Source organism: Ochotona princeps, chromosome 17 (assembly GCF_030435755.1).
Source record: "Ochotona princeps isolate mOchPri1 chromosome 17, mOchPri1.hap1, whole genome shotgun sequence".
In the NCBI taxonomy this organism is placed as follows: Eukaryota; Metazoa; Chordata; class Mammalia; order Lagomorpha; family Ochotonidae; genus Ochotona; species Ochotona princeps.
This window is the reverse complement of record NC_080848.1, coordinates 39,537,661-39,550,009: the sequence shown is the minus strand read 5'-3', so window position 1 is coordinate 39,550,009 and position 12,349 is coordinate 39,537,661. Positions and strand designations below refer to the sequence as shown.

Below are 12,349 nucleotides of genomic sequence, written 5' to 3'. Positions count from 1 at the left end.
CGGAAAGTAGTGTCGGCTCTGAAGTTATCTCAAGCCAAGGAGTTTGTAATTAGCTTAGCTGGAGCTTACAATGTTTGTTTGCAATGGGAACTAAACACCTGGTGCTTCCACACTGGTTTCCTCTCTGAGCTCATCAACTGACCCTTGAAGAAAGGAGATGAAGCCTTTAGCCAATAGATTCCATCCTCCACTGTTAAGTTGCCCACTTCATTTTGGTAATGTAATGGAATTAACTCAGAGGATCCAGAGGAAGGGACTACACTTTGTTATCTTGCAATGAAGAGAAGCCCACAGGTAAGTGTCCACCCCAGGAGGGGCTGAAATCAGCAGACAGGCTCAGAGTCAGAACACCCATGTCTGTTCCCACGTGTGTAAAAAACTTAGCATGTCACCACGGACACAACAAGCACTAGCTTGCTGGTTGTCAAGGGATGGACTGACACATCGCTGAACCGCAGCAATGATGCTGACTTCACAGGTAAGGAGGCTGAATTCCCACAAGACCCAGCACCTCACCCATCAGATCAGCCATGCCTATGATGCTTTTCCTGCTGCACCAGATTTTGGGGAGAACATGGGAAGAGGAGATTAATTATACAAGGGAATAGGAGGCCAGGACACATTCCTCCACTTTCCCACATCTTCTGGGAATCCTTGACCTGCACCAGGGCTTTCAGTTTCTATGGCTCCGATTAGAAAGTCATGTTGGTAGGCAGAAACACTAAGGGAGCCCCAAGACACAGTCCTGGGGGCTTCTCCTAACAAAGCCCCAGGAGGGATAGCATCACCTTCCTGGGGGCTCATTAGGCGGCTGCTAAAGAAAACATCTTCATACCATCTCCCATCTGGGGCTTCTCCTTTCCCCGAGGCCCATGGAAAATCTGGGCAGCAGGTTTATCTCTGATCAGATCATCCGAGTTTATCTCTGATCAGATCATCAGATCATCAAGACACCAACGAGTCCCTGCCCACCTTACACCGGCACTTACTCCTCCACCTCCTTTAAGTGATTCCAGTCCATGAAGTCGACTTCCTCTCTGTCCAGGATGTCTTCTGGAACCAGTCATCCTCACACAGATGCTGTTCTCTAAAATTCTGCAGATGTCTGAGCCACCCTCTTGTTTAAGGCATGTTAAGTATTCATTTACCATAATAGCAATTCTAAAATGAATTTCTTCAGTTTATTGTAAAAAGGAATCTAACACATACTCTGTCCTCAGTTTAGAAAAGCAGGGGACATGAACTTTACGGAGAAATGACATGGACACAAAATAAGCAGTCACATGTCAAACAATAATGTCTGGTAGGAGTTTGGGAGGGAGCAAGAGAGATCTGTTTTAGAGAGGAAAAATTTCAAGTCAGTCTGAATCAATTCCACTGACAGCATTTAAGCCAATTCTTGAAATGTAGTTGGAGGGAAGCTCTGCAAGTAGGAAAAAAAAGGCAGCACAGGCAAAGACATGGAAAATCACAGGATTTTAATCTAGTGTTGTTGCTAAAACTAGTCCAAGGGGGAGAATGTGGAGTGTTAACCATACTTTAAAGAGCTCTTATCTGGCTCCATTGATGTGTCCATTGGCAAAGTATCCAGCAATTGACAATTTCATCAATGATCATCAGGATGATTTCTGCCTTCCCCTAATTCACCTGTTCCTAGAAGTCTAAAGCCATCTTGGAGATCACCCCTTCCAAGTTCTCCTTAAGGTGGTATGCCCACTGCAGCTTCCCAATGGCCTTAACACACACAAGAGAGACTGCAGAGGCTCATCCCAGGCACTTGGTCCACTGGGGAAGTCTCTGGCTAAGGGCAGTGCCATCTCCCCAGCTCCACCCAGAAAGGCACATTATCTTCCCAGAGAAACCTGTTGGACCACAGGAAAATTCACCCTGACTCTGAAGACTGGGATACAAGTGCATGTCCCTGACTGCAGTCAGCGGCCCACTGCTCCCCTGTTCTGATGGCTCTTGTAACTTCTCCCACCACCCCCCCAGAAATGCCAACTTAATGAGTGGCTTCCCATGACAGAAACCCCATTGGCCCCAAGGTCTATGTGCCACCAACAAAATCAGCGCTCTTGCTGGAAGGCCTAGGAACCAGCATTTCCTCTTTAGTGCTTCCTGGGTAAGTGCAGTAATTGTGGGCACTGAGAATTGAACAGGGGGTCAGCCTTAACATCTAGAGATAACTTTCATGTCTGGCTTCTCTGTATGTCAACTTTTAAACGCTTGAAGATTATGCCTTAAACTCGAAGGAAGAGCAGGAAAGAGCTGGTGGCTACTGGCCCCCATTCAGGAGTGTGATAGTCAGGTTGGGTGCTTTGAAAAATGCTTAAGTCTGGTCTCCCCTTCATCAGACGGCGTGGTGGCGGGGGGGTGGGGGGAATGTCCACGCATCATGGTTTTTACAGACTCATAATCCTAATGTGCAACCAAGTTTGCTACTCACCACGACACTCTTGGTTTCCAGTTGGGGTGTCTCTGCCTCTATATCTCTAGTCCATGCTGATTGGCAGCTGTAAAACAGTGTTGACTGCCTGTGCCCTTCTGTTAGTAACCGGACTCCAGCTGCCTTCCAGTTTCTGATTCCAGTCTCTTCTATGCCAAGAAGTAACATTACTTTTTCTTAAGTCATATTTATTTAAAATTTTTTTTATTGGAAAGGCAGATTTACAGAAAGAGGGAGAGATAGAAAGATTTTACATCTGCTGGTTTACTTCCCAAGTGGCCACAATGGCCAGAGTTGAGCCAATCCAAAGCCAGGAACCAGGGGATTCTTCCAGTTATCCCACACAGGTGCAGGATCCCAAGACTTTAGGAAGTTCTTTACTGCTTTCCCAGGCCACAAGCAGGGAGCTGGAAGGGAAGCGGAGTGCCCAGGATATGAACCAGCACCTGTAGGCAAGGGTTTAGCCATTAGGTTATTTCACTGGGCCCCATATTTTATTTTTAATTAACATTACAAAAAGCATACACTTTATAGATTGCAATGTGATATTTCAATTCATGTGTATAATATGTAATGCCTATATCAGGGTATTTACCATATCTGTTACCTTAAGCATTTATCATTTTTTTGTGATATGAGCATTCAAAATTTTCCCTTAATACTATTTTGAAAATATAAGAGTATATCAGAAGGTATGTAGAAAATGCAAATAAAAGTTGAGCTCTGTCTATGGCCATACCACCCTGAACACGCCCGGTCTCGTCTGATCTCGGAAAGTTGAGCTCATTTTTGTGCCCCCAAAATTTGAAAATTCACACATATAAGGGGTCTTCAAAAAGTTTTTAAAATTGGTATTATAACAAACTTAGATTTCAATTAGCAATAGTCATGCCGTAGACAAACCTAATTGGCTATGATAACTGTCACCGTGCAAAGCTCAAACTTATTTTTTAAATCCATGTTTCTACGCACTTTCTGAAGAAACTTTACACCACAGTGTCGTTCTCTGCCGTCACGTTTCTAACCTCCTCACTGTAGCTTCGTGTATATTTCCCAACCTCCCTACCACAACAGTCCTTTTCAGTCTTTAAACTCATTTTTATCTATTTTGAGACAGAATTATTGAGAGAGCTCCCATCTGCTGCCGCCCCCACCCGCACCCCGAAATCCATATGGCTGGGATCAAAGCAAGAGCTGGAAGCAATCCAGGTCTCGTTTGTGGGAGACAGAAGCCCAGTCGCCTGGGCCATCGCTGCTGCCTCCCATGGTTTGTACTGGCAAGAAGCTGGAATGCAGAGTTGAAGCCAGCGTGGCACGTCTTACCTACTAAACACCCATTCGCTACTTTGCTCTGATCAAAGTTCTAGTCCCCTCTTATTCTAGGGGCAATAGAGACATTCATGAGGTTTATGTGGAGTTAATATAAAATGTAAAAGAGTCGGTTTCATCTGGCTTTCTCTGTACCCACTTGCTTTCTTTGAAGATGGCTCTTAGATGGCTTCTCCTTGGTCAGTCCTACTAGAGTCAGAAACGAGGGACAGACTCATGACCAAGCCACAGAGAATCTACCTGCATGGAGCAGCCAGCGCTAACCATGGCTGGGATTCCAGATTGGACTCTAGGGAGAGGGAGCAGACAACACAAATAAAACAAAACACAGTTCACTGAGGACTGTTACTCAAAGTCCAGAGTAACAGCTTAATGACAACAACAAAGCAAAACAAAGAACTGACGTGGGAGTTCTGCTTTAGGCAGGGTTAAGGTTCCTGGTTTTGGAGCTGGTGTTTCTGATCACAATCCTGAGTGCCTTTTTTCCAGAAGCCTTTTTGCTTGAGTGATAGCTTGACTATTGTCTAGTTTCACTGAAAAGATTAATTTTTCCATATTGGAGCTTGACTGTTGGGTTGAGCTGACTCCTCACATAAAAATGAGGAAATTCCATCTAAATCTTACTACAAACAAAATGCTTGCTTTTTCCTTAGTTTCTGCAGCATTCTGATCCTTTGGGGTAGGAGACAATGAGAGGGCGGGAATGGCGGTTGCACTGGGCATTTAAACACAGGGTGAAGACACAGAGGTGATAGAAACCTCCATGAGTCAAGCATAAAAAGCCAAGTGGAAAAATAGTCTCCCAGACACCCGTAAGTTCACAATGACCCTTTGAATGCAAATGCCTGAAAATGTGTGTGAGTGAGACGACTGACACCCCCTATCCCGGAATGTTTCCTTGCAGGAAGAACTCATGGGTCCAGAAGCCAGAGCCAACAGCTCAGCTCTCACAGAGTTCATCCTCCTGGGCCTGGTGGAACCTGGAAAGCTGGAGTCTCTGCTCTTTGTTCTCTTCCTCCTGATCTACCTGGTCACAGTGGGGGGCAACCTCAGCATCCTGGCTGCTGTCCTGGTAGAGCCCAAACTCCACTCCCCCATGTACTTCTTCCTGGGCAACCTGTCCGTGCTCGATGTCGGCTGCATCAGTGTCACTGTCCCTCCACTGTTGGGCCGCCTTGTGTCCCACAAGCGTACGATTTCCTATGATGCCTGCCTCTCCCAGCTCTTCTTCTTCCACTTTCTGGCTGGTGTGGACTGCTTCCTGTTGACAGCCATGGCCTATGACCGGTTCCTGGCCATCTGTTGTCCCCTCACCTATAGCACACGCATGAGCCAGACAGCCCAGAGAACATTGGTGGCTGTGTCCTGGACCTGCGCCTTCTCCAATGCACTGATGCACACTGTGGCCCTATCTACCCTGAACTTCTGTGGCCCCAATGTGATCAACCACTTCTACTGCGACCTCCCACAGCTCTTCCAGCTCTCCTGCTCCAGCACCCAACTCAACGAGCACCTGCTCTTTAGTATGTGTATCGTCATGGCAGGTGCACCTGTGGTTCTCATCATCACCTCCTACCTAAACGTGGCAGCTGCAGTCCTGCGTATCCGTTCTGCCGAGAGCAGGAAGAAGGCGTTCTCCACCTGCGGCTCTCACCTCACTGTGGTTTTCCTCTTCTATGGGACAGGCATCTTCAATTATGCTCGCTTTGGCTCAGAGGAGGCTTCAGACAAGGATAAAGGGGTTGGGATTTTCAACACAGTCATCAATCCATTGCTGAACCCGCTGATCTACAGCCTCAGGAACTCTGACATTCAGGCCACTCTGAGGAGAGCATTCACAGGGAGACAATGATAGATCCTTCCTTTTGCATCTTTTTGAATGGAGGAAGATTTCTCATGAAGGCAGTAACTAGGTCGGGGAGGGGAGTGGGCAGCAGAGAATCTGTAATCATTTTTCCTATATTCTTTTTTTAAAAAAGATTTTTTTTGTTTATTTTTGTTGGAAAGTCAGATATACAGAGAGGAGGTGAGACAGAGAAGATCTTCCATCTGCTGATTCACTCCCCAGGTGACTGCAACAGCTGGTACTGAGACGCTCCTAAGCCAGGAGCCCAGAGCTTCTTTCAGGTCTCCCACACGGATGCAGAGTCCCAAAGCTTTGGGCCATCTTCAACTGCTTTCCCAGGCCACAAACAGGGAGCTGGATGGGAAACAGGGTGGCCAGGACATGAACCAGTGTCCATATGGGATGCCAGCGCATGCAAGGCGAGGACTTAAGCCACTAGGCTACTGTGCTGGGCCCCACTTTCCTATAGTCTGAGTCTTGAAGCCAAGTATGACGTATTTGTCCTACAAGAAATCCCTATATAATTCATTCCTTTATTCACTCAGAAATATTTATGTTATGGTTTCTTTGATTCAGGAAGTCTTCCAGCACACTGGCAGTACAAAACAAAAGTTCGAGGCAACCCACATGCTACCAAGTAGGGAAGCAAACCAGCAAGTGATTGGTCTGTGACAATGACAAGTACTATAAGAAATGCAAAAACTTAGGTTTGTGAAGTCAGTACTGCTGAGCAAGCTCCCTGGGGAGTGGCTACTTTGTGCCTGCTTTCTGGATGCAGGGTGTCATTGGCCACCCTGTTTGCCTGAGAGCCAGTGTAGTGTTGGGAAGGGCCGTATGCTTAATCCCAGGCTAGTTCCTGAAAACATCAAGGCAATGCTTCCCTCTGGTGGGCAAGTGAGAGTCCCTCCAGACCAGAGTGTGCACACTTTGTTTTTAAAAAATTATTTATTTGCATTTGAAAAGCAGAGTTACAAGAGAAGGGGAGAAACAGAGAGAGCTCTCATTCACTGCCTCACTTCTCAAATGACTACAGCAGCCAGAGATGGACCAGGCTGTTGGACGTTGGGCACCTGAAAGACCATCTGGGTGCAGGAATCCAAACACCGTCTTCCATTGCTTGGGCCGTCTTCCATTACTTCCCCAACACATTCCAGAGCTGAATGGGAAGTGGAGCAGCTGAGTCACGAACCAGCACCCATATGGGATGCCAGCATTGCAGATGGAGGGTTAATCTAAATGCTACAACACTGGTCCTGGAAAATTCATGTTTAAACCATGAGTGTGATACCATGGGCTATTTTATTCGGCTGTTTGCTTTTCACCTTTAAGACAATTAGCTTCTCCTCTCCACTTCCACACAAGAATGTGGAATGTTTAGGAGAAAGAGCCACTAAACCAAAGAATCTTTCATGTATGTCCTGCATCTTAACATCAGAAGGGATCCTTCTCCTGCCACGTCCTCCTCACCTACATGAAGTCACTTCCATCACACACATGGCAAAGCCTTTGAAAGAGCAAGTGTCTTCCCCAGGGCTGCCTGCCCTCCAAGAGCAGTGTGCTTCTTTGATGAGTGCACAAGTTGTGCTTCGTTGGGATTTCTCTCGGCGTGTCCTTAAGTGCAAGTATAGATGGTTTTAAAGTATTCACCAGTGTCATATCTGGTAGTGGAAACGCTCAGGCATTATTTTGCCAAGTACAAAAGAAAAACTCAGGGCCTCTTCCCTGCACCCCAAATCCCATGATTGAGTGAATCTTTCTTCAAAATGCCACATCTGTTCCTCTGAGACATTTTGCAGGTATGACTGCTCATGTTGGTAGAACCATCCTGCTTTGTGATCTTTCTTCCTACACACTATGCAATAGAATGTTTTACATGGCATAGACATTCTGTCTTATGTGTTTTAAGTGCGGCATAATGTCTCACTAAATTGATCAATTCTAACTCATTTAACCAAATCGCTATTGATGCAACTTAGATTTTTTTCTTCCAGTTTGGCAACAGTAAATAAGGCAGGGATGCATACCCTTGCAAAGCGGCTTTTCCAAAGCTATGTCATTATATCCCTACAGAAGATTCCATTACAGAACTGTGTGTCAGGTCAAGGAAAACTTAGATATAAATTTTGAGGTCCTTAAACACATCTACACACACACATACACACACACACACACACACACATACACACACACACACTTTTGCACTAACTGAGTTATCATACTTTATGTTTACCCCATGCTTGTATTAAGGGTTATAAATAAATAAATATCTTTTTACAATCTGCAATATATTTTATTGAACTTCCTCTAGCTTTCGTGAGGTAAAATTTACAAATAAAAATTATATCTATTTAGAGGGTACCACACGGAGCTTATATAAATAGATGTATCATAAGAAGATTTCAACAATCTATGTCTTCACACACATGTGATTATATTGGGGTCCATCATTCTACTTAGCGGAGCAAGTTGAAGGAATTTTTGGCAGAGAGTTGATTGTCTCCTCATCAGTGGGATTGTCTTTGAGGGTTTGGAGACCTGAGGCCAGCTGGGTTGGAGGTCCTGGGGGAAGGAAGTTTAGCAGCCAGGGGATGGGGTGCTTCTGCTCGTTGGCTCGGGGGAGTCTGGGTGCTTAAAACTCTCTGTTCATCAGTCCAAACATCCTCACCCAGGGCTTGGGATCTTGTTCTTACCTCATCAGAGCCCAGAATTTCACAGAGGACCCCTGCTGTCCCTTCAGCCCCCTGAACTTTCTCACCTCCTACAATTAAGTCTGTAAGATTTTTAGCTGTGTGAGCCTCGTGGCTGCGGAAGATTAGCATCTTTGATTAATTGTTGCCTTGGAGGTTTTCCAGTTTACACCACGCATCCTGAGTGGTAATCAGCCACCTGGACCTCATCCTATTTCCTCCAATCGCTCAAGGAAGTTAACAAAGCCATCCTTACTTTAAAAGTTTTTATTTCTTTCTTTTTCATTGAAAGGCAAATTTGACTTGGAGAAAGGGAAACAGAGCTTCCATCTACTGGTTTACTCCTCAAATGGACACAACAGCCAGAGTTGGATCAATCTAAAGCCAAGATCCAGGAGCTTCTTTCAGGTCTCTCATGCAGGTGCAGGGTCCCAAAGCATTAGGCCATCCTACTCTGCTTTCCGAGGCCACACGCAGGGAACTGGGTCAGAAATGGAGCACCTGTGACACAAACTTGTACCCATATTGGTGTGCTGGCATTTGCAGGAGAGGGTTAACCTGTTGAGCCATCATGTTGAATCACCCCCACCACACCCTCATCCCCCATATTTATCCTTAAAACTTCACCATTTTATTCTCAGTGTGTTTCTCATCACATTAATGTGCTACAGCTAGCACATAACTCAGGGTTTGGCCTTCCACCTGCACCTGATCCTCATCTACCATTAGGAAGTCTTAGCAACCAGGACAGGATGCTATCACCTGTTAGTGGTTTTTACCAGCCTAAGCAGTGGTAAATAGCTCAGTTTCAAAATGCCATCTGGGAGACACACTTCCCAGGGCTGGTCCCAGTATCAACTGCCTTAGTTGGGTTCGTACCAAAGCGAAGCTTGAGACAAAACTGTGTGCATGTGGTTTAATCCGGAAATTGTGAGAGCAAGATTCAGCCTACTTTTTTAGCAGGTGGTCCAGGACAAGACTGATCTATGAAGAGAGTGAGACACAAAAGGCAGCTAAGTCCCTTACTGAGGTGTGAATTACTGAAGTCTTCCTGTGCAGGTACCTGCTTGTACAAGAGTAAACAGAATGCCTCCTGGGACAGTGTGAAGAGAAGTGGCGCCTTCACCCCTGGATCCCATTCCACACTGAGGGCTTGCCATCTTGACCTTAGTCATCTGCCAAAATCAACTTCCCCTTATTCACAGTAACAGAGGATCCCGGGAAAGAAGCTATACCTTGGTACATTACAAAAACCCACAGGGAAATGTCCACTTCAGTCACTGCTGAAACCAGAAGACAGACCCAGACTTAATGGCAATGTCTGCCACCACCTACTAGAAAGAATTATTCTAACGATTGATGGGGCCGTCTGGCTTGCTTGACATGTCACCACAGACACAAAAGAACCCGTCAGTGTGATTGACAGGTAGACTGATATAGTGTTGAACCTATACTAGCAGCCTAATGATTCTTACTAAAGTGATCACAGCCATTCTTTCTGGTGGAGAATATGCTCACTTCACAGACAAGGACGCTGATACCCCACTGAGTTTGATACCAGAAGAGTGTATCTGTCCGGAATGTTGATGCAATCAACTTCCCAGGCAGTAGACAGATTCCTCTCTGGGAGAAGGAAAGTTGGGGTGGTAGATATTCATGGGAATAGGACCTAGAGGAAGATATTCCTTAACTCTCCTGTGTCTTGTGTTCACTAATCTATGACCTTCACAAGAACTCCCCATTATTACAGGCCTGACTTAAAAAAAAAAAATAGGACCCAGCAAGATGGCTCATTAGCTAATCCTCCACTTCCAAGCGCCAGGATCCCATATGGGCACTGGTTGGTATCCCACCTGTTCCGTTTCCCATCCAGCTTCCTGCTTGTGGCCTGGGAAAGCAGTCAAGGATGGCCCAAAGCCTTGGACCCGGCACCCATTTGGGGAGTAAACCAGCAAGTGGAAGATCTTTCTCTCTCTCCTTCTCTCTGTAAATCTGCCTTTCAACTCAAAATACATAAATCTTTTTAAAAAGAAAATCATGTTGGCTGCTGGTGCCATGGCATAGCAAACTAAGCCTCTGCCTGTGACACCAGCATCCAATGTGGGTGCTTGTTCCTGTCTGCTCCACTTCCCATCCAGCTTCCTGCTTGTGGCCTGGGAAAACAGCAGAGGATGGCCCAAGTCCTTGGGACCCTGTACCTGTATGGGAGACCAGGAAGGAGTTTCTGGCTTCTGGATTTAGTTCAACTCAGCTCCGGCCATTGTGGCCACTTGGAGTGAACCAGCAGATTGAAGATTCTCTGTCTCTGTCTCTCTTTGTGAAATTCTACCTTTCAAATTTTTTTTTTAATCTTAAGGAAAAAAGGAAAAGAAAGAAATCCATGTTGCTAGGCAGGTTCCCACAAATCTTTGTCACAACACAGCTTTTCTATTACTGCTTTCCAGATAACTAGGGGATCCCCAAGACACAGTCCTGGGGATTCCTTCTAACAAAGCCCCAGGAGGGACAGCATCACCTTCCTCAGGATTCATTAGGCGGCTGCTAAAGAAAACATTTCCATGCCACCTCCCATCTGGGGTTTTCCCTTCCCCCGCAGGCCCATGGGAAGTTGGAAGTGGGTTTATCTCTGCTCAGATACCTTGAGTTGACATCGAAGGAAGGAAACCTCTCTATGAAGAAGCCCCCATCTAGTCTGCGACTGCACCTGTCACTTCTTAGGGGGCTTAAAGGAGAGGGAGCCACAGTGACGCCATCATTAAAACAGAGCATTAGATCATTGGCCTGTACCAGCTGCCTACAGAGCCAGGGCTGGGGCAATCTAAGTACCAGGCCTTGGGGTCATCTGTGTGGAGAGCTAGCAACATTTTCTTTCCCTAACCTCTCTCCCAATCCCTCACTTCCTTCCTGGGTTGGCTAATATCTGAGTCCCCCAGAGAAGACTGCAATGAAGATAGCAGCTTGGCCTGCCCTGACTTAGGCCCCTTATTTAGCTCCCTCGGTGCTCTCTGGGTAGACGACTGGTCTGCTAAGCTTCTTATCTTCCTTCCTAGAGACCTCACTGCCTTCCATGTGCATTCCAGGGTGAGTACACTCAGGGACCCATTCTCTGCTCTTGCAAAACAAGGGGCTTCATGGCCATCAGCTCCAACATGCTTATACCCAGATGCCCCAGAAAGGGAGTATCCATTTGAAAAAATATGCTGAGACTATAACCCACAAGTCCTAGCTCCTTTTCTGGTCCCTTCTGCCCAAGTCTCTCTCTCTCTCTCGGATGCAGTCTGCTCTGTTACCTTCAGGAGTGACTAGGAAGGGACTTACCAAGCCCAGTTCTGGACCCTCTCTCCATTGGAGGCATTGTTGAACATTTTCATTGTTGGGAACATAAGGGGTTTGCTTTTCCAGGGTAGGAGGAGTCACAGCTCAGTGAAGAAAGTCTCAGAATGGCTGACTAGGAGGGCTCCTCTTGTGCTCTGGGACAACCCTGTCACACACTCTAGATGTCTCTGGGGGAGTCAGATGGCATCCCAGGCTTCCACTGCACTTAGCATGTTGCCCTTCTGGCCATCAAGATTAGCCTCAGAAACTTCTCTCCTCCTGTCTGTGAGTTACTTGTCTATGGCACCAACCTCCTAAGGGTCTTACTGTTTTGTTGCCATTTACATGAAATCTGTCAGCATGGGGATTATGCACTGATGCACTTGGCCATCAAGAGACAAAAGACATCTTCAGCACTTGCACTTTGCATCATCAGCACCTCACCATCCAACTCCTTTACATCATACTAACCCAAGACCTCTATATCCTACTCCTTTGTGTTCACAAGGTCTCCCAGGACCAGTCTAGCTCACACTGACTGCTCTTCCTCAAAGTCCTGCAGATGTTTGAATCATCCACTTATTTTAAAAATATTAAGGAGTGGCTATGTAAAGTATTATGATAAATGCGACTACTAAAAACTGAATCAAACTTCTGTCCTCCAGTCACAGAGAGCAAAGATCTCTCTAGAGAAAGGACTCCCAACAAGTAACGTATCCTGGGGGT

General features: G+C 46.1%; 1 protein-coding gene across 1 annotated transcript; it reads left to right on the top strand.

Annotated features, from left to right (window-relative positions):
- The first annotated feature begins 4,673 nt into the window (after positions 1–4,673).
- LOC101532165 (olfactory receptor 3A2-like) lies at positions 4,674–5,627 on the top strand. Its single transcript, XM_004593974.4, has one exon. It carries the CDS (start codon positions 4,689–4,691, stop codon positions 5,625–5,627), a length of 939 nt encoding a protein of 312 aa, XP_004594031.2. The 5' UTR covers positions 4,674–4,688.
- The last annotated feature ends 6,722 nt before the right edge of the window (positions 5,628–12,349 follow it).